The following is a 26689-nucleotide window of genomic DNA, read 5'->3' as shown; positions in this document are numbered from 1 at the left end:
TGGATATATCTTTGCAACAAATAATGCTGTTGTTTAAAGATGTATCATGAGGAAACACTTAGGTCCATGAAGGAAAAAAAACCCACCATGAAAACGTTATCTGGTTACTTTCAGCCAGCACAACAATAATGTAGTGGAATGGTGCACATTATTCTTGTTCAACAAAAATCATGTTGATCCTGTGTTTCCAAAAGCCTTTGTCATATGGTTAGCCAAAGCCTTTGTTTTGAGCTTACGTATCTGAGCTGTGCCTGAGTCTCTACCAGAGAATTTACTGTTTATGCTGAGGAATAAGTAACAGGTAGCTTTAGCTTCATATGATAGACAATATTTGGATTGAAACCGCTGTTCAGGACCTGTGCAGGTGGGCTGCTGTGAGACATGGGAACCCTTGCAGGTGTGGAGTATATCCCTGGCTTCAGGTTGTGCAGTTTTTAACAAGGGGAGACATAGAAAGTTGCCCTCGCCAACCCACACTTTCAATGAGTTGCTCATTAAAGAACTTTTTGTCTGTAATTTCCTCTCATGTACTCCTGAATCCTGCAGCCTTTTCTTCTCTGTGAGTCTGTCTGTCAGCCTCCCAGTGTTCCTTTTATCCACACGTCAGTCTTTTGTCTCCTGCACCTTATTTGAAGGCTGCACCAGAGCTGGGAGGCTGTTTGAAGATTGAGATTGCTCTGACATAAGTTGCTGATTTAATGTCACTCTACACCTCCAGACTTTGTCGTCTGGTCGTTTTTTTTGTTTCTGTGCTTTTCTTCCATCCCCCTCTCATTTAGACGGGAAGTCTCTTTGAAGTGCATCTGCGACTGATAATTGAGGCAATATAATCCACTGAAGATAATAAAGAAAGCTTGAGCTAATGGTTTCTGTTTTTGACTGTGCATGCTCCTTAAATTCATCACAGCCTAGTTAGCATTTGATCATTTGTCGCTTTTGATGAGTGACACTGCTGAACATTTATGCAACTGTCAATTAAAATTTCATTCAAACGTTCAACTCTTTAGTCATTTTCTGTTTCAAGGGCCCTTTAATGCTCATTTCAAGAAGTCTCAATTAATCAAAGATGATTTTCTCAGCATATTTGTGTTCGGAATTCCACTTGTACGCTGTTAACTTCTGTCTACGTCACTTTACACTATGCAGTGACATGATAATTACAGAGACTTGGTCCAATTATATTTTGATATGTGTAATGGATGTGTCAAAGAGCCACTGCAACCATCATATTAGGGATTCATGAGTTAAACCAATAACCAAAACACCGACATAACTTAGTCATGTGTTTCTCAATTGAGTCTATGGCTATTTATAATATGAAGGCATTGCAATTGCAAAAAAAAATATTTATGAATAAAAAAATGACAGAATTTACAGGAAAGTGTGATTGAGTGAATGGATGACTATGTAGCCTGCAGTAGTCCCCGGTCCGGGGTTGGTCCGTGAGAAATTAGTTATTAAAATAAAAAGATTATCTCTGATATAACATTAGCATGTGACTCTTGACTCTTTAAAACTGAGTAAAATACAGACTTCTAAAAACAAAACTTCTCTTTCTGAGTCCTCCTTCCGTACAAAATAAAGCTTGAACACCAACATACTCACACATTGGCACAAAGTCTCTTAAAGCTAGAAGGTGCACACATACAGAACACCATCGTCGGCATACAATCAAGAAATCATAGATGCAAATACACCAACATCTCTTTGCAACCTGTCCAGAGCTCTTGCTGTTTCAGCGTTATGGTTGGATGTAATTTTTATCCACTTGGAAGTTTATTTGCAGGTAATGCTATGTTCATTTTAATTTTTTCTATCTGAACATAATGATGAATATAATCCTGACATTAAATCGTCCCTCGGTACAAAAAAGGTTGTGGACCACTGATTTAAAGGACTGGTGGCCTGTAATTGTTGTTGTTTTTGTTGCATCCCCGTCCTCGTTGTGTTTGAAGCAAGAGAGTATGTAACAGTGGTCACAGTCACAGACTCCTCACTTCTGATATGTGTGCTGCAGATGAATCTCTGGAAACATCTATTCTTCGACTCTTTTATGGGCAGTCAGATAACACGCTGATGGGTCGCTATGGCAACAATTGAGACACTTGTGCGACACTCTGTATTCTCTATATTACTGTATGATGGAAATTTTATTTCAATTCTCTTTTTCAAAAACGGTGCGTATTAATTAAGACCTGTTCATCACACGGGGCTCCTGCAGTTTCAGACTATAATTTGTGAATTTGAACAAAAACATAATTTGCAGCCATATGTGAAACTGGGAAAAATGTTAATTGCACTCAGCGTGAGTTTGAATTCAAACCGTATGTGGTTTATTACTTCCCGAACTCCTAACGCTAAGTCAGCCCTAATGATCCAAAGTCAAGTACATGGTGTGAACGTAAATCTCACTCTCAAAACAATCAAGCTCATTGGCTGGCCTGGAGTCGCTCTCTCTTTGCATCGTAATATTCCTACAACTGAACCGAAAAAAAAAAGTTTTAAGGGTTAAGATCAAAACACCAATTATCCCCCGGCACAGTAAAGACTTGCTGTGTCCGAGAGCGGAATGGTGTCAATTAGAGGAATAATTGGCTGGATCTGTGGAGGGAAATGTGTACATGCATCTTTAATGAAGTCCCCCTCTGTGTTCTGACCGCAGGTGAGAAGGTGACCATGTTCCCGGTTTTGGACATCGACCAGAACGACATTGTGGACACTAACGGTGCAGGCGACTCCTTCGTGGGAGGTATGGTGCCGACACAGCTTCATCTCTGCCGAGGTTGCCAATTAACCTTTGATATGAGCCGACGCATAAACTTGTAACTAGTGCTGATGATGTGAGCGCGACATTTAGCCAGCTGCCGCCGCTGCCTCTGCATCACAGAGACGCGTGAAGATGGACCCATGCTATCACTTTTACCGGCGGTCATTAGTGCTGCTTGATAGCAGTACGGCTCCTCATTTCGCCGTGATGATGCACAGCCATGGTGATGACCTCTGCTGTTCTGTGCACACAGGGTTCCTCTCCGCACTGGTCCAGGAGCAGCCGCTGGAGGAGTGCATCCGGGCGGGTCACTACTCCGCCAATGTCATCATCAGACGGGTCGGGTGCACCTTTCCCGAGAAGCCAGACTATCACTGACCCCACTTCTGTGTCAACCTTTCCACTTTCACGCTTCACTGTGTCACTGCAGCTTTGTAGTCGCCGTGCCTGGACTCAACACATCTTTAACACTGAAATGTTATACAATTAAAAGGACCTACTACAGCCCTCCTGGTTCCTGACTATCATATGTTTACATTTGTGTCTCTCTAATTAAAATCTCAAGCTCCCTTTTCATATTACCATCAGCGACAGCCTGCTGAAATTCCTTATAACTTGTAATGCGTTTGGAAAACTGGACGCTCCAAGCAGGACACTGATACAATGATGTAACCGTCCACTATGAAACATGCAATTTCCCACATTTAACACATTATTCCTGCTGGGGATTTTTCTATTAAATATAAAAAAGCAAAAATGTGGCTTGAAAAGAAGTCAACAGACTTCTGATTGGTCTTTCTAAAGATCTTTCTTGTGATTTGAGGAGCCGTCCTTGACTTCCTTCAATACATTGAAGGATTTTTACCAACGCTGCCTATGTTTTTAAACATCAAAATGCCACCTTAAACAAATATTTAAGGACCTTTTCACGTTTAAATAATGGATCAAGATGTTTTTTCATGGGCTTATTTTTTCTGTTGACATATATTTTTAGTTAATTCAACATTTTTTTTGTAGTTATGTTTTGAAATGTAATTAAATTATTCTGCTGTACAGCTCATACAAATGAAAACTATATGTAACTATTATGTCCCCAAGATTTTTGGGTCAAAAAATGTTTTCAAAAAGGTCAAATGGTATCAAGAACACGTTTTTTCTACGAGCCTCAGACTAAAGTTACCATATCGAAGGTCAGGCCTATCTATCAGATCTTCACCTGAGCCTGATGACATTCATCATTAAATATCCAAGGTTCAGATTATTTGTAACTAATCCAAAATATCCTCAGTACGAACAGTCAATACCCAAAAACCAGATGGCACATTTTAAAAGCTATTCTTAAAATTGACCCTTCATTATCAGTATTTATTTCTGTACAATAAGTTATTTAATTTCTTCACCGCTTAAACCCCTATAGGGGTTGTGGGGGGCTATCCCACTTACTTCAGACATGAGGCAGGGGTCACCCTGGACAGGGCGCCAGTCTGTCGCATGGCATGTTGCTTTGAAAAGACGTCCAGTAAAAATATAGTTGCCATTAAATCAAACATGTCCTTTGATGAATTAATTGAGTACATTTGAAAAAAAAAAAAAACTTTTTATATTTACTGCCAACCCTTAGTATTTATTGTTGTTGTTAAACATACTGTATAACAACATTCAATTTTTGTTGATTTTATCTAACAATGATCACATTCAAAAGGGAAACTTGGAAAATGTACCTCAGTGGCTCATGTTCCAAGAATAGAAGTATTGTTGATGCAACCACTACAAACAAAAAACACAGCTGGTGAGATGGAAAACTTTTAGTGGAAATCTCTCACCTTCAGCATGTTAATAAAATCTTATAGATAAAAATGGTTCATGTAGTTTTGTATTAAAAACTAGTTCGGACTTGAGTTTTTGGTAGTTTGTTAGTTAGTTTGTTACAAAGTACATCTAACCCTCTTGAACTTTATTTGCTAAAAGAAAAACCCAACAGAACCACTTGTTGATCAACATCATGGAGGTACCACTCTGGGCTACACGATAATAAATCATCTTAGTTAGAACAAGTTAAGTTGTTGTTTTGAGGTGTCCCAGCCAGCATGTTATGCAGGACTGGTTACACATGTAAAATTGTTTGTTTTGAAACATTGACCAGCCTATATGTTACTACACTGCAACCATGACTGAACGTGGTGGACATCCACATATCTCATTATATATAGTTTCCTAATTACCTGACACAATAGAAAGATAAACAGATAAATAAAGATGTAATATTAAACCATAACCCAAATGCCACTCTTGCCTTATTCACTTAATTTGCTTTGATTTGTAGCACCCTGTGATTTCTTCTTCTTCTTCTTCTTAAGGCTTTATATAAGATGGAATAGTGGTTTATAACCATGTGTTGCAACTTGTGTGTCTTATAAGTATTATAAGTGGTAGAATTATTTTAATATAAATGTTGCGTTTGTAATGTTTTGCAAGCCTACAGTAATGAATACCTTTCAGAGCTTTACCTTAAGATTCAACACTGTATTTGGTCGATTGTCAATTGCGACATTTATTTAGAATAGAAACTATGTTAAATGTTTGTTATGTTGTATATTAACTACATATCACACTGTTTACACTTTACTTACTTATGCTCTTAAAGTTCACCACTTATAATAGTTAATAAAGCCTTTATACTTTAAAATACCTTATTATTAACCGTTATAACTTCTTATATAAAGCATTACAAGTAGTTAATAACGTAGCTATCATGAAAAGTGTTACCAGGACCTCCCTCTGCCTCCCAGCCAATGAAATGTATCTTGTTGTTGTCCCTACTAATAAGAAGAGGACTGTGTATTGGCAAGTACTGGCGATTCGATACGTATCACAATACATGTGTGACTATAGGAAATGACGAACGTTTCTAACTAGTGGCCAGAGGTTTAATTGCAGTAAACAATTGAATAAACACTGTAAATGTTTAGGTGTGAATTGTATTTAAAAATAAAATCGAATGATTGTCTTTTAAACACACACTATTTAAATACAAACCAATGAATAACTATGAATTATGATTTCAAAGGTAAAAATAAAATAAAATAAAAGTATTATTATTAATTGTAATATCAATATAGTGCTATTGAATATCGATACAGTAACTGGAAAAAAAATCCAAATAAATCGTTAAATCAATATTTTCTTACAACCCTAGTGACAACATTGATATACTTCAAGGAATAAAAATGATTGATTGAAGGATCTACTGAAACCTAAAAAAGGTAATCAGCCAAATATCTGGATTTGGTCTGCCAGTTTGAAAAGGTTCAATGTTGTTCAAAACTCTGTGAAGGATCTTCATTCAACCACCATTAGAATGTGGTTTACGGTTTAAAATCCAATGTGTTCCGACAGCGATCTCAATTTAAAGTCTGTTATTTTCGCTCCAGCAATATTGTTTAAACTAGATTCAAATGTAGTTTTTAGGTTGAACTACGCCTTGTAAAAATGTTGGATCGTCTGCTTAAAAGAAGATTAGTGTTTCAACCACTGTAACATGTATGTACTAAACATTATAATGTTATCTCATCTGTATCGCTAAAAGGTGCATCTCTTTAAAATAACTAATGTTATCCAACCACGTCTTTCATATTACAAATACCACAGATTGCTTTGACAAACATAACCAAATTGTCGACTTATATATTCTTCTGGATTAATGCATTTGTGTTCCATCTTCTTAAGTTATTTTTCTCCAACCATTTAATAGCTAAACACACAATTTGACTTGTTTACTTCTTCTAAATTCCAGCTGCCGGTATTATCGATGCGTTGTTCTCAATTTCTAGTTATGATGAAATGAACACAGCTAGAATGTTTTTGTAGTATAAATAAATCAATATCCAGCTCATAAACCCAGAAAGCTCCTCCAACAACAAGAAAAGTCTGTTATGTCTCGACAGATGTTGTCTAACAGTTTCTCAAAATAGCCTTGAAGACAAAAACACCATCAGACTGCAGTTTTAAATTTGCTGATTAGTTCTGTCCTCATCTTGGCCAATCATTTTTGGACGGCTTCATTAGTGGGGAGGTGCGGTCTGGATCCCCCATGAGGTTACGGTTCCTGACTGGACTCTCCAGTCTGGAGCAGCACAGCAGGGATGTGGGAGATCATTTTCCTCTGTTAAGGGATTAGTGGCTGCTCTTCATGGCGATCATTAGAGGGACCTGAAAATTAGCCTGATCCCTCCCTTGCCGCCAGCTGTGCTCTGGCAGGGGGTCCAGGATCAGAGAGAGGCCCCTTTACCCTGCTGGCCCCCCTCTCCTTTTGACCGTGGAGTGTCCCCACGTCTTTTAGAGCAAACATTTGTACATGCTTACATTGACATGAAAAACTTACAAACATAAGAAAATGATGTTTATTCTAATACTGCATCAGTTCTGAACTCAGATGCGTCTCTAAGAACTCGCTGCCGGTAATAAGGCTGAGTTTATGCATCTATGCTAATGGAGGGCACGGAGGTCAACCTCGTCCTCAGCCAAAATCTTATTAACAACTTCGCGACACTTTATTTCCATGGGCTTTTTTAAAGGTTTGACGCAGATGTGCTTTGAAAAGGAGCACATTGGTGATTGGACAGGATCACATTCGGTGGCAGCTGGTTCATTTGCTGCTCAAGATGACAGATGGCAAAACACAAACACGAATAGAGGGAGCCATGATTAAGTAATGAGAGAGCCTGTCGCAATAAGGGAAGTACTAAATATACTTTTTCACTTTGAGTCGCAAACTTTAGCACTGCTGAGTAAAGGGTAGCTATTGTTGATGCTGCTGTTTGGATTGTGTTTCTTCCTCGCTTCTCTTTAAGTTATTTGCTCTCATGCCGAGGCTGAAAGGCAGATTGTTCGATACGAGTACTTTTACAGTTGTAACCGTGTGTACTGGCTGGTGTTTGGCCTCGCAGATGGGCAGCAGTGTTTGTGAACGCAAGTGTGGCAGTTGGCAGTGATGGAGTAGGGGGATGGGCTGATTGCAATGGCACATGCTCTGATTCTGATTATCCTCGGACCCGAGCAGCAGTCGCCAGGACCCGCTGGGGCCCAGGGTGGCATTTACAATATCCAGACACAAGCCGGTTCTGATCAGTGGATCCCTTCTGACACCACTTTAAACACATCTGAAGAGTTTATTTCAGCAAATTACACACGTCCTTAAAGGCTACTGGTGTGGCTTCACAACCTCACAGGAAATGAATAAAGCGGACAAGGTATATAAAGCGATGCATCAATTCAACAAGTTTGAACTGTACATGCCATTATTTATGTTCAACAGTCAACATGTTTAATGTGTAATAAGTAGTAAATAATAAGCCATTATTACAGAAACTATTACAGCTTAAATAATTAGCTGCACCCTTGCCCTCACATTACTGCGTCAGAGCATTAGACATAGTTTGTCTGCTACACTTTACTTGAGCTGGACACACCATTAGGAGTCGGGCTCCAATAGTGTTTCTCTTTTACTTACATGGTTATTCCATGGTGCATTTAAAGTTCCTTCAAACTCCTTGTAAATTTTCACTGGCACTAAAAGTGATCAATGATGTCTGAGTGCAATACCTGTTGGGATTGTTTCTTAAAAGTACATTTAGTCCATGATCTTTTACCACAAACTTTTGCAACCCATTACAATTTAACTATTTCTAACAAAACTAACTAGGATCCCTTAGAAAGCTTATACTGTAAAATGGCCAATCAATGCTAACGGCCACGATAAATCGATATCTGAAGGTAACATGCAAACCTGGATCTTTTGCCATAGTAAGGTTATTGTAAAGTAACCTCCCAAAGTAGTCTTCTATAGTGGTACAAACATTTTGTCATGCATGTAAAAGTTCTTGCAACTTCTAAGCTAAGTAATGTTGAGCTTGGAGCATTTTGGAAACCCTAGAAAAATAATTCATACCAGTAAAGGTTTCTTTGTTTTACAAGGCACCTATTTCAACTACAAATATTATTACATTCCTATTGCAGCGGCTGCATCTGAAGCCAATGGTCCAGTGACAGCAGCAGGTAGACAGCCTGTGTCTCATGTACAGGAATGATGGATCCTTAAAACTCTTGATGTTGCATTGTGGGCAAGATTGGTCCTAAAATACAGACAGTACAAGGTTGGGACAGTGGAGTGGTGGATGAATAGCTTGGGTGGGAAGATTTTTAGAACAGTTTCTGCCAGGCAAGTTCACTCAAGTATTAGTAAGAGTTACTGCCAAAGTGAGGCAGACGCTAACCTCCAGCTGATGGAGTGAAGAGGAAATACCCCCTGGTTTACTCAGTTCCTATTTTCTCCAGAGGAGATGAGTCGATATAGTGTGGGGTAGTGGTGACACTGAGACACCAGAGAAGAATGATTCAGGAAAGATATGCTAACAACAAGAACAGTGACTATAATGAGGTAATATTAATACTTATTTAAGTTGCTGGATGAGATCACATTCAATCTGTGCACAATACATCAGGGGCTTCCCATTTCCACCGGGGGACCCCAGTAGTAGCGAGACATAAATGGTCCACAGAGAATTGCCAAATAGATAGAGGAAGTTATATAAAGGTAAACAAAAGGAATGCAGACTAAATAGGATATCCCAAATAGAGAAGTCTCCTTGGTTGAAACATACTTGTATCTCAGCAAAAAATAGTGAGGCAGTCCTAAGGGAGTATGCAAAGCCTTATGGGAAGAAAGGGAAGCTTGCTAACATTCTGGCTGGCTGCCATACACCTCTTAACTAGTGCAGCCATAGGTGTAAACACGACAGAGGTTCTACTGGTATATTTTGGTGTTGACAAGAAGAAAACAACAGCATCTGAAGAAGATGGCAAGGAGCATCAGAACAAGTATCTTCTTCAAGGGGCAGGGATGGAGCAGGAAGAAGAATCCGGCAAAAATAGTTTTTATTATATTTGTCTACACCTCAAAGAGACTTGACATAGTCATCGGCTCAGAGCGAAGACGTTAGTGCTCGTTGAATGCTTGTGAAGATGGGAAGAATAATCAGACTCTGACCCATAAAAACAAGATGCTGAAATATAAGGAACTCAATAACTCGTCCAGGGGTGTAAGGATGAATGTGAAGAGTTTCTTGCCCAGTCTGTATTGGTGTGTATTTTATTGGATATGAGAGGAAGGCACCTGTGTGCAGGAGGATTCTGTCGTCAATGTTCACAATATTTAAAATAGGAAAAAGGTTAAATTAGATAATTAAAGGAATTAGTATTAAAAAAGGCTTTTAAGACCCTCTCGCAATTACTGGATTTGGGGAAGGTGCACTAATGAGTGTGAGTGCTGTCAGGAGAACAAATAGAGAGTAATTATTTTTATGATCTCTAATTAATTGATTGAACTGATCTCATTTTTAATCTCACATAAAAAAAAAGCTGGAGCGAAAAGACTTCAGCTTAAGTTTTAAATTTGTAGTTATTGTTGTGGCAGATCAAAAGATTAGTATTATACGATTTATCAGACCAGTCAATTTCCACGTGTGCGCCCGACTATTGTTTTTTTAAACCGACAATTCAAGCACAAGTAGAATAACACTTGAAAAATAATTGTATTCTAAGGCAAACAGAAACATAAAAATTGGGGATTAAAACATTTGATTAATGAGACAAAAAACAATGCATTATTAATAAATGTAATTAAAGAATCACATTATTTGACAAACCTGTTAATTAAACCCTTTAGCTTTTAATTTTAAGTTAGGATAAATAAGTTTGGCATGTCTGTACAGGGTCAAACACATATTAACTTTAACTTTCATTTTAAAAGGCAGAAGCAAGAAGGTCACATTAAATGTGGCTTAAGGCAACTCTGAGTTTTAGGTGAAGAATTGAGGTGTGTTGAGAAGTTTAATAATTAAGTAGACAAAGAAAGACGGCAAAAGTGATCATCCCCACAGTTTTAACAATTATTGAATAAATAGATAAAATATATGTTTTATAAATACAGAAACAGTAATAAACTTTGGTTTAACAGCAAAATAACATCCGTCTTTTAAATGTTCCCATTGGTTTGAAAACATATATTCAATGATGGTAACTAAAAAAGAGATTTTGTCTGATACAAGAAAGAAATAATTTGACAGGTTGTCTGAGGCACTATTACACAAGTGGCAACACTGGAAATACATCACATGAAATAGATTGTTGTAGTTATGTTGTATATTTGAGTTTGATATTAAATGAACAATATTTAACACAATATATGATACAGTGGCTTGAAATAGTATTTCATTATTATTATCGTTTTGTATATACAAACAATAGCATTAGATTTCCTTTGCTAAAACTCTGGTTTCAAAGGATTAATTTCTCTTAAGCTGTCGATATAAGATAAGAACCAGAGAATAAAGAAATTGTTATTGCCTGAGATGCTGACACTGGAATTTGTGGTGGCATTACAGATTATAAAAATGAAATAATATGAATGGAATAAAGAGAGATTAATAATAAAAAATAAGAGGCATTGCCATTAAATGGTATATTAATAAAAATACATATAAAAACTTGTATTGCACTTTAAATTTGGTCAACAACTCTAAACGTGCTCCAGTTTTAAACAGGATAAAGACATTAAAAAAATACATTAAGGTATTAAAGATAATATTTGAAAGAGAGTAGGGTATTCAGGGGAGAATCATTCATCAAATGAATGGAAGAAAAATCAATTCTAATAAGAGAAGACATTTTGTCAACATGTGTTTTTTAAACCAAGAAGATAAGCAGGTTGGAAATGTACATGATATTTAACCAACTTTAAATAAGACAGAAAAAAACATGTCGTCTTGCATCAAACCATGATGTGTAAATACATATACTTTCAATCCAGTGTAATTCCCAAAGTGACCTGGATATTGGCAAAACACATATTGAAATGAAAGTGTGTATTTATGAGCTCATGTCAAAATCAATCCATCCATGGCTGATATCTAATGAACGTCGATGGAGTTAAAAATGCCCCTCAGGGGATCGACGCTTCCAGGGGGGGTGTTATGACATTAAACCGTGTTCCTGGTCTGTCGGGACTCCTCGTGAGTTGAGATGATGCTGGACACGTTGATGGAGAAGATGAAGAGAGGGGGGTGAGAGGGCTTTGTAAAGAAATTGTCAATATGATTGTAGGCGCGCTCTAAAGGGGCGACGGTCCGCTGCACTCCACTCAAGTAGGGATGTCTACAGAGGCGCAGGAGCAGGAGGGGGAGGGGACCACTCTGTCACAGCCTGCTATGTAGATTAACCTTTCAATTAGTTGTTATCAGGTCCTCTCCATGTGTCGGCGCGGCAGCCTCAGCCTCCGTCTCCGCGCGTCAATTTCACGGATATGTCGCCGCGCGTTCACCCTTCGACGTTTCCACGACCATGACGAGGAGTGTTTCGAGGAGGGGGGCAAACTTATGACGGTAAACGAACCCGCAAATCATTATCTCATCCTTCGTTTGTGTCGCTAGCGTTCGGGAGAAAGTTGGGGTTGTATTCCGCTGCGCAGCTGTACCCGCGGCGGCGGCGGCGGAACACTCGTTTAAAACCCCGAATATGTCTGGCGTCTACTTGTTTTAATATGGAGATATGTGAGCGAAAGCGTGTCAACTACATAATTTAGGAGCGATGATGAGGCGTTTAGTCCCCGCTGGCTGCCATGTTAACTTGTATTCCCAGATGAACATCTTTACCGCTGCAGGGCGCACTATTTTTCCCCTCATTGGAGATATTGGAGAGGTAATGGTGATAAAGAGGTCATGCCATCCTCGCACACCTACCCGAGACGAGAGATGATGAAAACGTACTTTTTTTCCATCCTAAACGCCTCGCATGTTGACCATTGTTACCGAGTTTAAATGTTATATATTAGGAGTATTACGGCTCCGCTCGAGGGAAAGGGAGGAAAAGAGCGGAGCAAAAGGCGACACGTTTTTACGCCTAATTATAGCACGTTTAACACGTTACTGATGGGTTAATGATATCTATGGATGCTGCTAGTATTACGCCATTAAAAGAGATTTAACACACATCCAATTAAAATCTAAAACGATCCAAATCACTTTCAAGTGTAACCAACTGTTTCAAGGAGGAATTTAATTAAGGTGGCGCGATGTTAAACGCGTACAATGGAGGTTAAACGTGGATCGGAGTAAATAATAATTAAAAAAATGCAACTTATATGTGTTATTTATGTTTGCATGAGGTGATCATATCGCCCCGCTGTGGGTTGGAGTAGTAAAGTTGCGGCGTTTCTAACCGCTTTGGGTAAAACGATATCGCTTTATCACCAAGGGGCACCTTAAAAGGCGGGGTCATCCGTGTGAGTGACAGCTTACACCGCCAATGAGCCCGTGGCTAATGCATAAAGATTGACATGTGCTTTATCAAACCAGAGATCGGATCTCGTCTTTTACAGCCAATATAGAAGTTGGCGGGGAGGGAGCATTAGTGGAGGTGCGCTTTAATGACACTCCATTGGATTGTAATCAGCGTCATGTCGGATTCATGTAAACTACAAGATTGTAACAAAATGGCGACTGTTTAGGTGACATCAGGATCGCTCGGAGCGCTTGTCATTTATCCGCACCCGCAACTCAACAAGGTTCGTATCCCTAAGTTATTAGCGGTTCTCTCGCTCCGGTAAACGGTCGTTTAGCAGGCCGGTGTCAGGCGTCTGGGAGCAGCTGTCAGGAAGTCAACATTGACGCCTCATCTGTCATGGAGAAGAAGCTCGGGGTTCGTCGCTGCGCAGCTCCAACTGTCAAAAGTTCTGATGATGCGGATCCTTAATGTCTCTGTTTGACAAGCCCGGCCGTTGAACTGGAACCTTAGACCGACGTATTAAAAAGGCGCGGGGAGGGTTTTTACACTTTTTCACACGATTACATTTATGCACAGACGACTGTTTTTTCTTGGATGTTTTCATTCCACACGCGATCTGCTATCATCTCATACATGTTTTAAGCAAGTTGAGAAGTTTTGTCTAAAATACCGACAAATTTTATGGACGTTTTGTTTTTCTGCGGATTTGTTGTTCATCATGACGTGCATTGTCAGTTAACTTGAAAAGTTTCTTCAATTTTTTTCAAGTATAACGATTTGTCACAATAGTATAATTTGTTGATCACAAACTAGCCTCGCCAATGACAACATGTAATTATACTTTATTTACCAATTCATTTGCCAATAAACATGCTTTCGGCTCAAGTGTGTATGGAGACAAGTAGCAGTCTGTCCTTTTGATAGCAAGTGGGTCTTATCTGAAGAGTCTCTTGTAAAATAGCCAACACATTTCCCCTTTTTATCCACATTTTAAGGGCCATGAAGAATATGTACAACCAACACTACTTTTATTTAACTTAATAATAATCCAAATGGAGTTTTGGTCAGGGTTTTTTAAGTAGTGAACTACGATATATATGCGATCTAATTTAGTGGGGAAAAAACAATACTTTTTGTGCAATATGTATGAAACACCCCGAGACTATTCCATTTACTCCTTTTTAAAACCATTTTTTGGTCTTGTGATATTTCACCAGTTTGTGTTTATTTCTTCTAGGTTTGTTTTGGATTCAACGAAAAAACCTTTTGGTGGTTACTACGGCTGAGGAGTCTATCAGTGCCAAGATTTCTTCAAATTGAGAGAAAAGCACGAATGGTGGCTTGGAACATCACTTTATGACCTTATCGAGGATGTGGATTTATCCAGCACTGGGCACAAGGGAATCTTTATGGATCACGTTTTTGTGAGTCAAATTCTTCAACCATGGTAAAACTTGCAAACCCTCTTTACACGGAGTGGATTCTTGAAGCAATACAGAAAATAAAGCGTCAGAAGCAGAGGCCATCGGAGGAGAGAATTTGTCATGCGGTGGCCACGTTGCACGGATTGGACAAGAAGACTGTCCTGGAGCAGTTGGGATTAAGTGTTCATGATGGCTCAATTCTCAAGGTTACTAACAAAGGGAGCACCTCCTACAAGGACCCAGGAACACCTGGGAGAGTTGGATCAATTATCCCTGTGAAAACACCAGTGCTAGCACCTAAGGAATCTATATGGAATTCCAGCGATCTTCGTTACGTTGATTGGAATAAGATACTTAAGAGGGCCATTGAGGGTCTGGATGATACGCACGGCTCCTCTCTGAAGAACATCGAGAGATATCTGAGGAATCAGGAGGACCTCGGCGACGTCATCGATAACTCCGCTTTCAGGCAGAGGTTACGACTGGCGGCCAAGCGGTCGGTGACCCACGGCAGGCTGTTGAAAAATGGACCAAGGTATAAGCTAAGTCACGGTGGTGTGGAGGGAAGAGTTCCCAGGTGTCCAACTTCTTCCCCCTTGGTCCTGAAATCGGTGACACTCCTGCCACATGAGCGAGACCAGGTACATGCAAGCACACACACACACCCACATGCTCTGCGACTTCATTTTCACACGTCATTTGTCATGTGAGTAATGCATGAATGTGTGATTTTTATATTTAGAGCCAGCTATTCAAATCGTTTCATGTGAGAAAGGTTATGACTCATGCAAGTGTGACTCAGATAGGATGGAAAATCAACCTATATGTTAAACTCAATTGGGAGAAATGTTCATATTTTGGTCACAAGTGAAGTGAATGCAACACATTGAACAAGGTCTCACTACTGAAGGTCCTACTGTTGACATCAACCATTTATTCAATGACAAATATTACTAACTTCCATATGGTCCTTTATCCTTCAAGTAATTCATGGATGATTTAAATATCATTTATGATATAATGCGTGGTTACCTTTTTGGCGCTCAAACGTGGGCAGGGAGTTTACTAAATGTTACTTTAAATGCAGTATCTAAAAACTTGTGTCAGGTAACTGGCTGAACAGCAGAAGATTAATTTCCTCACAAAGTAAAGCCAAGTAAACGTTTGGCTTGGAATAGCAAATGTCAAATGATAGTTTCAGGTCTCATTTCTGAGGGTCTAGAAATGAGGTAAATGCGTCACACTGAGCCAGTTTACTGACCTGACTGACGGTGTTGCCAAAGACGGACGTAGTAAGAAAGAGAAACTTCAGCTAGAGTCATCAACTCTTGGTTCATGTTGGAGTAGTAGTCTTTTCTTCGGAAAGTTTTATCAACTTTTGGACATTTTAAGCATGTAATGCTTTTTAGTATGTGCTTTGCTCTATTACTACGCCATGTAGGCAACATTTCTTTTGTTAAGAAATGTGTTTTAAATCCTTTAGATTCCTGTATTTTTCTGGTGTTTCAGCTGTGTCAATGATAGTCCTGATCATTAAACTCCTTGTTTATTAATTATTTGACTAAAATATATTCCTTGTGTTAATCTTTTGTTGCTCACATTGTTGTGTTTAGGTCTGGAAGGAAATGAATCACACGTTCCAGTTAACAAAATGCAGCTGTAGCAATTGATTACATTAGTCTTCAAGTGTGTCAATAATATCCATTAAACAATGCCATCATGTTATTTAATTCTTGCACTCTTACACAGAAAAATCTTGGGATTTACTTCCTTTATGTTCAATAATATTAAATAATTATGGGTGTAGAGTGTTTTGTGATCAGGTTTAATTATGGTTACGTGTACATTTGTGTGCCCAGACACATGAAATCAATTATACAATCTGTGTATAAATGTACAAACTAAAATTAGACGTTACAGTGTTCGTGTTGCTGTCACACCCTAAAGTGATGTCACATTTCGAGGAATACTACAAACATTCCCAGTGCAACAAGTCACAAAGTCCTGGCAGAATCCTCAGGTAACATGCCTGATGTCATTAATGTCTGGTAATGTTGTTCTGGAGAACTTGGTCTTCAGCTGCCCTGACCACATTCCACGAGGACTAGTGAGTTGCCTTGCCTAGCCAACAAGGTTTAACAGACAATGTATAGTGAACAGGTTTTCCGGGTTTCTGTAGAGGTGCTGTGTATTTGAATCAGACAAAAGCTATTTTTGCTCACTGAAAAAACATCAACTATCATGTATTGTTTTCTAGTTATGTCTGAGTAAAAGATTGTATGGAGACTCAAGTCATTTCTAATAATCTCCCTGTTCATGATTTTAAACTTTAATAAGTGAGAATAATCAACTAGTTTAGAATACAAATATTTGCTGGCTGCCAGCTTTCGTTACATCTTCAATTAAAATTGCATGACAATTTGTGAGTCAATTTGTGAGCAACCAATTCCTAAAACCATAATTGTTGTTGCAATGTTGATAAAGAAGAGCCAATATTGGATGAATTTTGTCCAAATACTGAAAAACATTAGTTGATTGAGGAAAAATAACTTTTTAGAAACTCTTCATCAGCGTCTGAGAAGAAAAATAGTACATTATTGTGCAGTTCTTAAGAGCAATGCACTTCCCAAGTTCCCATGAATGCTGTTAACCTTTGGCTTGACAAAAACCGGCAACAACGCCATCTAGAGTTTGTCCTTCTTTTTTTTCGGAGGAGGGGTGTTGCTGCGGGTGTCCATAACAAGAGATCTTGGATAACCAAAAAGTGATGGTGTGTGCGCATGTGCGTGCGTGTGTGTGTGTGTGTGTGTGGCATGCAGTCACAGGTTATGTAACTCTAGCCTAATGACCTTAAAGGATGTGGCTGGCTGTCTTGTGAGCGGCAAAAGCACAAGTGAACAGAAACTAGATATTTCCAGTGTGACTAGTAGAGCTGTGCACAATGTGAACCTTGCAGACAGTCCTAGGCAAGTTTGCGTGGTCTGCGAGAATATTGCTTGCAGCTTTTGTGACCTTTGTGTTAGCTGAGCTGCCCAAGCAAGGAAAAATGAACCACATATACACACTTCTTGGTTGCTATTTTCTTTTTACTGCTATCGATATCAGGGAGTTCTCAGTGTTAACACATGTACTGTAAACAAGTCTGGAGAATGACAGCACTTTATGGTTTTTTTCTTCTTTTCCTTCACACACTATGAAGTGTTGCATACCTTCTGTTTGTTTTGCAGACATTGTGGTGAGCCTTATTAAGATGAGCTGTGGTCTAATGGTTTAAAGCTCTGAGCGGTTTCAGGCTGCAGACGAATCACTCTGCCTCGCCACCAGTTTCACAGTGAATAATCAGGAAACGGCACCTTGATACTGCAGCCATAACTGTGACTCTGTCTGTGGACAGGCCAAGATGAAAACTGAGAACTGCTGTGAGACTGGCTGTCCTGCAATAGGTGTCACAGCTCAATAAGCAACCGATGTTTTCCATTTGGAACATTTAAACCCACACACTGCCAGTGGAATTACATCACCAGGCCCGGTTTAGCATCGGTATCAGACAAAGATTCTTCTTTGTCTGATCATTCAGTGTTTTTTAAGGAAAACAAAAGCTCAGCTTTGGTATTTACTTGGTTCGGCACAGAGACTCGCCTGGAACAAAGACGAGGAATGAGGTTTTTTTTTCCCCTGCTGTGTTATGCAACCACTCAAGCTCTCTGTGTATCCAGCAGCAGAGTTCTAATAGGACCCCACCCCCTCACTCAGGACAGCCTGCTTCTTTCAAGCAGCATCATTTCCTGTAATGAACTTAATTTAGAATCCCCAAGAAAATTATCAATGCCTCTTCAGATGTTTTCAATTCCTTTTTTCCCTGCATGTATCAAACATTTAACACATAAGCCTTAAGCACCTTAGTTTTGATATATTTAAGCTGCAAACTAGAATGTTAATATTTATTACAGCATGTTTGGGCTTGTTTTAAAAATTAGTATTTAAGGTTCAGCACAGTTGTAAATACAGTTTGAATGCAAGTGGAACAGCAATAACACGATTTGAAAATGTTATATTTTCGGGGTTAAATTGTCAGTGTTTGTGTTGAGCTGCAGCTTCTAGTCATTTGGCTAATGGATCCGACTTTGTTTTTTTAAGCTACAGATTGGCTGCTCTCCATTTGCATGAATGCATATCAAACGTAAATATCAAGTGAAACTGAGAGAACTTAACCGTTTTCTATGGCTACAGGCAAATCGTTTGGATGAGTTATAGACTGAAATAACAAACATCTAAACTAAAGTCAATCAGCTATTTCAGATGCATGAATTATATATTCAATTTAATTAGTCATAGCGTTTTATCTTTTGGAGAAATTAAATTTTGGCCACTTGTAGATGTTTTGTTTATAGTGTGTTTGAGTGTTTTTAGTACTTAATAACGTAATAATTCAAGTGAAATTTGCCTGTATTGATGATAAATAACTTTCCTGCCATGTCAGAAAACAATAGCTTACATAGTGTTATTTGAATAATTATTTTCTTCCAAACATATTACCCACTTCTCACAAATTTCTATGATTTTTCCTATTTGGTATATTGTTATATTAGCTTGAAAATATATTCAACAATAACTGTTTAATCACTTTTAATATTATCTCAAAACTTCGGAGTGGCTGTAGCGTCCCATCAAGTTTTTTTCCTTGAGTGTTTGATAAGATTATTGGAACATTTTCGCTTTGTTTTGCTGGTTTCTTGTAGCAATTGGCTAGAATGTTGAACTCATGACGTGACAAATGCTGCTTTTGTGGTTTTTGATATGACTGTGCTTAACTGAGCATGTAGAAACATGTTGGCGTGGTTTCATGGAGAGTAAACAACCCATAACATAATACTTTTGCTGGGGTATTTTTTTTCTGCAATGCAATATTAAGGTTTTTTTCCAGACTGGAACTATGAAACAATTGTTGGAATGGAGCTTAAACCAGAATGACTCAATCAAAACATTTCAGACAAGGTGAATGTAATTTTTTGGACTGATGGAAAATACAAGCTATGTAAATATTTGAGTCTGTTACAATTGACAAAATAAAGCCTCAAAACATAACTGACAAAACATTACTGGGATACGAGGTGTATTGCGTAAGGAATGCGCTTAAAGTATTTTTAAAATTTATTTTTGTTAAGAATAACTTTTAAGCTTCTGAACACATTTTCAACTCATTCATTAAGCACCGTTTCTTAGGATCAGTGTGGTAGCAATATCTGATAAAAACCCCATACAATCCCCCATCTGTAATCACCTTATGACTGCATTAATTTCATTTGATTCATGAATCATTTGAAACAATCGATTTATAAAATGAATCATAGTTTTTGTGCAATCTAAAAACGTAACATCAAGTATACATTCAAGTATTATGCTTCAGTTCAAATCCACTCACATCCAGAAAATACAAAAATATTCAGATGTATGAATGCGTGCATACAAATACATACAAATAAAAATTTTGAAAAAAACACCAATCCCCCCATTTATATAAATGTGTTTTTTTAAGGAGATCGCTCTGATCACGTAATCACATGGCTTTTGCTGCTTTTATTCTGCAGCTTTACCTTGATCATTTTTCTGAATTGTGTGAAATAGCGGATTAAAATATTCAGTAAAAAAATATCAACGTTGTCTTAATAATTACAGATCATCAGTTTGGTAAATGAGAACATATTAATACATTTTTGAATAATTACATATCCACTTGTGTAACTACACATCTCAAGATGACCAGAGGCTGACATGCATCTTGGCAGTAAATAAGGACGTACTCCACCTTCAAATATGTCAGGAAGTGTGAACTTATTAACGCTCTTTTCATTATTGATACATATGAACTTTGACGTGGAAAAGTATGTTCTTGCGGTTTTCTTGTGTGTATGACCGCTTAGTACATGAGGAACCAGGCATTAGTAAAAGGCCATATCACCCAGGCTAATTTTGACCCCAAGAACCCAAATGTACTAACATTTTACAACTACAAGCTACTCCATAGGTAAAGTATTAACTACCGGATTGATACTGGAAAACAAAAGTTGCATCCTTAACTTTTAATAATACATTATGAATGATAGGATTCTGATTGTGTTATTTGCATTTAATGATGATGAACAATTTGACCAGATGGGGAACATAAAAAATAACATCTAGAAATGTTAAATACGAAATGTAATTTATTCCAAAACAGCTCTGGAGAATACTTTTGTGTTTCTCTTAGGCTACCTTTTGCTAATAGGCACCTTGTTGTTGATCCCAAGTTTTGGCTCCCACCATTTAAGTATGTTGCCGTTCAGACCAGTAACCCATTGAGACAGTATTGTGTTCAATGTTAAGAGTTCTGTAAGTTTGAGCTTCTCAAACACATAATGATAAGTCAAATGTGTTGCAGAAGCCTACAAACAAAGCCAATGTAATACTCTAGTGAGTGATTCTCATTTTATATCACAATATAGATATACAATAACGATCTCTAATACATGTGCAAAATAACTAAATAATAAAACCTACAAGTACTTTAAATTCAAGTCCATACTTTTCCTCACTACAGATGGACACTTGATCCATGCAGACACTCTTTTTATTTGAATGTGGGTAGTGTTTTCTTTGCCATTCAAAAAGTTGTGTGTCTCTTCGTGTCAGTCTGACACTCTCTTGCATCCGATTGGTGTCACCCGACTGACGAAAAAGGCGATAGCAAACATAGACGAGAGAAATTTTTACTCTCTTCTGAAAATACTACAAATTTAAAGGCTATATATGTATTAAGGATATTAATTTCTGAAAGAAGTGAACTTGTAGCGATGTTAAACATTACCGCAAATAATTATACTTTACCTGTACATCTGGTTAGGCAATGTTGCTTCCCAATGTAAACGTTTTCTAACTGATATTTATTTGTAATCATATACTCATTAATTGAACAACATTTCATCCCATCTTTTCTTTTGAACCTTAAGGATGATTGAAAGGTAAAACATATGTTTTAGTGTATGAGTGACTTATGTTCAACAATCAAGGACCTGTTGATTTGGGTCAACCTGGACTCCTTGAGGCATATAACATGTATAGGAAGGAAAATAAAAGCTGGACACATACCTTCATGTGTCTAAATTGACCCAAAGAACTTTCTGATTCTGAACGTTTTATGTAAACCATAGTCCATTTCAATTATTTTGTAACAAAAGAAAACAAATGACAATTAAATCCTGGGCACATTTTAGATGCTATGCATTCACTATACTGTACAGTACTGTACAGTATACCCTGCTTTATCATCAGCCAAAATAGCTTATGGACACAACTTGTTATTAATGTAGCGTTTTCTATACTTGGGTATAAGTCTCAATAAGAGAAATTGTTTTAAGCAAAAACTTAACCTTGAATAATAGGCTAACTCATTTCTTTCTTTTTGTTTTGACATTATTTATATTCTCACATATATATTTTGAAAAATGTACTGCCTTAACATTTCTACGATTTGTTTGACTAGAAGTGAGATGTTACATTGTATTTTATAAACCATCAGAATATTTATACAGCAGTGTCCTCTTTTTGAGATTCAGAATACAGTCCCCGTGTGCGCATGTTATACCTTTCCTGGACAACTGTGTAAGCAAACCGAGCGCACATTAACAAGAGTCTGGTGCTTGGCAACTCACTTCATAACCAGGGCTTTTTCATTATGCAGAGTTCCAGTTATCTCGGAATTCGGAGCTGAGAATTATGTCTAGTCGACTTGGTACATACTGTGCATGGTATACAGGCTACTGCTACACGATGAACATGGAATGCATGATTGAATTTGAATTCTGGTCACTGAAATCATATGGTGAGTGGCTAGTGTAACTGGTCGGTGCGGTTCATATAGCCTATGTATTCCCTCAGCTGAGCGGGTGAAACGCATGATGCTATTTGTACAAGCGAGGGGTTCAGTGAAAGCACTCAGCTAACTGCTACATTTAGGTTAGTTAGTTTTATATTGGAAAATAATCGATTATTCAAAATACTAAATTGATATCTCTGGAAAAAAGCCTTGTGCCACATGAGGGAAATGCATCTTTATGTTGCAAGGCTTATATTGATTTTCCAGGTAAATAATTTTGGAAATTATGCACAATTGAAATTAATAAATATGTATATTACAAACGTATTATGGTCTTTGACCTCGAGTAGCCAGTATTTTGGGGTTGAGAAACATAAGTTGTAGCTATGAGTTGTATTAGCTGATGATAAGTCAGGGTATACTTTATGAACTAAAAGATTGAAATGATCTCATGGCCACGACTTATCATTGATTTGATAGTAACTTATTGAATGATCTGTAAAACGATGTTGCAACAATGCATGAATATTATTTTTAAAATCTGTCTTATATCATCCTAATATTTGATTCTGTTACATTTGAATGCTAATTAAGGGAAAACTATTCAGAAATGGAAATTTAGTGTTGCATTCCGTGATGTACTGAGACGCACTTTCATGACATAGGACTAGAAGCTTGTTAATCTGAATCATGTAGAGTCATTGTAAACAATGAGTAAAGCTTCCTTATCAGCAAAGAAATTCCGTCACGTTATGTTGCGGTTGGATACAATCACATCAGTGCAGACAGTTTTCAGGAGTTTGCTGCTCTATAGAAATCTTTGAACTTGAAAGTTTGCGACACAAAAACTCTGGAAACCTACTACTCATGAAGACATCAATATCTTGTAATTATTATTTGTTTGTCTTGAACAAACATTCCCTGTATATTTGGGGCTTTTGGCTGTGCTCAAGAAAATGTATTCTTGTATATTACTGTTAAATGTTTTAGAGGCGACAAATGTCCATCACATCACTGGCAGCACCTTCATCCTCTGTAAAGTTCAAGGCATTATCCTATCTTGAACGTCATGGCTCAAACAAATGGGGCTGCGGTCCTTTGTTGGTATCGCCGAGTTCTTCTTTATCACTTGATCTTGCTTCTTCTTGGGAAACAAACGGGTCAAACTTTCATTGTTGTCACTCAACTTTGTCCACTTCACTGTTATAAGCTGTGCTTGTTTAGATCTGTAATTCTTCTCAGTTTGTCACAATATGACACCAGCGTTTGACCCACACAAGACACCCTCACAATTGTCTCGCACTTTGTGGACAAAGTGATACACAGCAACGCAAGGGCGCTACAAAAGATTTTTTGTGTGCAGTGCAAATAAAATGTAAGGAGAAAGACACAATTTAAACTTATTTTAAATGGAACGAATAAGTTCTCTGGCAGTAAATCAGGAATTGTCACAAGCCGTATTTAGTTTTCCGGCTGAACCGTTTAGACTGAGAGATAGCTGTACCTTCTCCATCACCTTTCTGTGATGTCAGTGTTTTTGACTTCAGAATGACTAGAAAGGTTCCCAGAAACTATGTACATTCAAACGCTATACAATATGTATAATAAACAATTAATGGAGTGATACTTTAAAAATCTGAACTCAAGATCAAAATCTGAGTTCAAGCAATAATCAGCAATTATATTTGTAATTAATTGTTTTCAAAAAAATGAACTTCATCATCAATATCAATAAATGACAAATAACCCAGATGTTTTCAACACAAGGCAATTATTCTTATTCTCTCATCCTAGAGGTTTCTTCAATTCCATATAACTGGTGTGAGAAGCCAGTATATATATCCTACTAGTGGCAAGACATGGAACAACTGGGAGGAGTTGGGATCAATGTGTGGGTCGTAGAAACTCATTCGGGTGATTCGTCTCTTGAGGGTTTTTAGCACCTTGCAATGTTTGACAGCTCCCAAAGTCAAGTGAGGTGTGACGATCACATGATCTCATGTGTGGATGTTTGTGAAAATTCCTAGAGAGACGGCTCAGCCTCAGTGACTGAGAGGTTATGCCCGAGTCGCCACCTTTGTTAAAGGAAGCATTCTCCAGCTGGTAAAGATGGCTTCTTTAACTCCTCTTTCAAACCATCTTTTCTCTAGCCAGCACCTGCACGTTGCTGTCCTCAAAAGTCCTGTATCCTTTAAGTGGAGGTGGACAGCCGTGTCCTTACTCAACAGGTGGCTCTTCTGTTTTGAGATCATACACTTGTGAATCGGTTGTTTGGTTTCCCACATTTACAGGTCTGGGCATTTCTCACTTCATTGGGCAGCATATACCACATTGCTCTGTTTTATTGCCTGGGTGTTTTGTCCTTGGGACGACCAGCTTCTACCTTTTATGGTGTTAAAAGGCTTGAAGTGAAAAGGAAAGTTTACAAAGTTTGTTAAGTTTGAAAAGCTTTTCCTTTGTATGAGCAATTTAAGTTGTCACAATATTCTTGTCTCTTTTCCTTTTAAAGGTGTGTATCTTTCCTCTTCTTGTTTTTGAAAAAGGACAACCTAGGTTATCCACAGGTAATATTCGACCATACAGCTGTGTATGAGAATGTACATATACTTTTTAGTTCCCATTACAGTAGCAACAGTGAGATCAGCCCTTATGCTTGCTTATTGATTGTGCACAACATTCAAATCTGTTTCTTCAACATTTTCTCCCACTGAATTACCAGGTTTTTTTCTTTAAGAGACTTTATTGGCAAATGAGCTGCAAATTACAGCTAAAATATTGACCTGGCCAGCTGAGATGGAGGGTCATAATCAATGTGGAAGGGAACATGATTTCAGTGATGGATAAGCCAGATATTCTGCGCACATTTTTCTGCATACAAGTATATCTTGAGTCAGATTTAAAGCCAGTGGAGATTTCTGGGTCACATTTTTTGGTTGGTGTTGGAGATTTGCTGTGCGTCATAGAAACCAGCAACTACAGGCTTCCCCAGAGTGCCTTTCCAAGCTGCGGGTCAATAGACAAATCCTCAGTGTGTAAACCAATGATGAGGTAGGTTATTTATGGTCACACCCTGTGAGTGTTATTTTCCATTAAGAACTTCCTCTCCAGTGGGGAGTCGAGCAGTAGTGCATTTGATGCTCCTCTAGAGGCAGCGAAGCGAAAATATTAGTCTGACTTTGACCGTGATTTTACACTGTGATTATCTAAACTGACTGGAAGCTGTTTACTCTGTTTCCCTCTCCGTGTTCAATCTCCTTAAAGCGCCCGTTCATATTTTCACTTTGGAAGTAAGCCCTTAAATGACTGTTTGTTCTGAGACTTGCAACATTTACGCTGGATCAGGGTAGCAACAATGGGAGCACGTGTTGTTATTAAAGTAATTTGATTACATGCTGGTTAATCCTTTCAGACTGCACTGCTAGCTTTTGGAATTGGATTAAGCCCTTAAACTATGATTACTAAGATCACTCTGCCGTTCAGATGTAATGGATAAAGTAGGTGGATCTCAAACGTTGTTGTTTTTCTCTTGAGGACTAGATTCATTTATTATTCTGCTCAAGTCTGTGAGAATCTTTTTCTTCCCGTTCTTTGACTTTCTTCCTTTTAGTTTGTATTTCTCAGGCATATACAGACATACAAGGAGACACAATGGTTTCATAATCAGAATCTTTTATTGCCAGTAAATGCAACATAGGAACATTTTGTGGTCGCAGTACAAAATAACATCACTCTGATTCTTTCCTAACCCAGGCTCGATATGTTACACAAACCAAGACATTTTTCACACCATTAAAAAGGATGTTTGTGTTTCCCCTCAGCTTCGGGTCGACCCTATCCCAATATGCAGTTTCTGTCTGGGAACGAAGGAGTCAAACCGGGACAAGTGGCCTGAGGAGCTGCTGTCGTGCTCCGACTGCGGAAGTAGTGGTGAGTTCGCACAAGTCTCCTAAATGTAATTCTTGTTGCACAAAAACCTTTAGGACTGGATGTTGTGGTCATGTACTTCCAACTGGCATGTGTGGAGCATCATGTCAAGGACATGGTTACGTGTCATTGATGTTAGATAGGGGTTCATAACCAACCGAGCTAGATATCATCAATGCCTTGGTAGTCTTTAAAGAACCACTAGATTATGTAATATGACTCATTTAACTATCTCCCCAAGCTTAACATCTGCCCAGTTTCCTTCTGTCTCAAATCAATGTGCCTGAACTGCGAGATTTGCTCAGGAACCTCAGTGGACTTAATAAGGGCAGTTAATAAAGATTGCAGTAGTCAAAGTAATTCATTTTTGGGAGTTGGTGGCTC

General features: G+C 38.2%; 2 protein-coding genes across 6 annotated transcripts in view; both read left to right on the top strand.

The window, feature by feature from the left end:
• Positions 1 to 3271, top strand: part of LOC148078785 (adenosine kinase-like) — a 143572-nt gene extending 140301 nt beyond the window's left edge. For both annotated transcript variants that reach the window (XM_087792751.1, XM_087792750.1), the window contains 2 exons: positions 2663 to 2749; positions 3021 to 3271. In XM_087792751.1, coding sequence (XP_087648877.1) covers positions 2663 to 2749; positions 3021 to 3145 — 212 coding nt within the window. In that variant the 3' untranslated portion in view covers positions 3146 to 3271. The remainder of the gene's footprint in view (positions 1 to 2662; positions 2750 to 3020) is intronic.
• kat6b (K(lysine) acetyltransferase 6B) overlaps positions 1 to 26689 on the top strand; it is a 173238-nt gene that overhangs the window by 126111 nt on the left and 20438 nt on the right. The window contains exons 1-3 of one of the 4 annotated variants that reach the window (XM_087792746.1): positions 11926 to 12204; positions 14343 to 15170; positions 26200 to 26308. In XM_087792746.1, coding sequence (XP_087648872.1) covers positions 14550 to 15170; positions 26200 to 26308 — 730 coding nt within the window. In that variant the 5' untranslated portion in view covers positions 11926 to 12204; positions 14343 to 14549. Of the gene's footprint in view, positions 1 to 11925; positions 12205 to 13063; positions 13386 to 14342; positions 15171 to 26199; positions 26309 to 26689 lie in introns of those variants that run through there. The other 3 variants (XM_087792745.1, XM_087792748.1, XM_087792747.1) reach the window with 3 other exon arrangements.

Source organism: Callionymus lyra, chromosome 6, assembly GCF_982586985.1.
Source record: "Callionymus lyra chromosome 6, fCalLyr1.hap1.1, whole genome shotgun sequence".
In the NCBI taxonomy this organism is placed as follows: domain Eukaryota; kingdom Metazoa; phylum Chordata; class Actinopteri; order Syngnathiformes; family Callionymidae; genus Callionymus; species Callionymus lyra.
The sequence above is the reverse complement of the archived record's forward strand: the minus strand, read 5'-3'. Positions and strand labels throughout refer to the sequence as shown.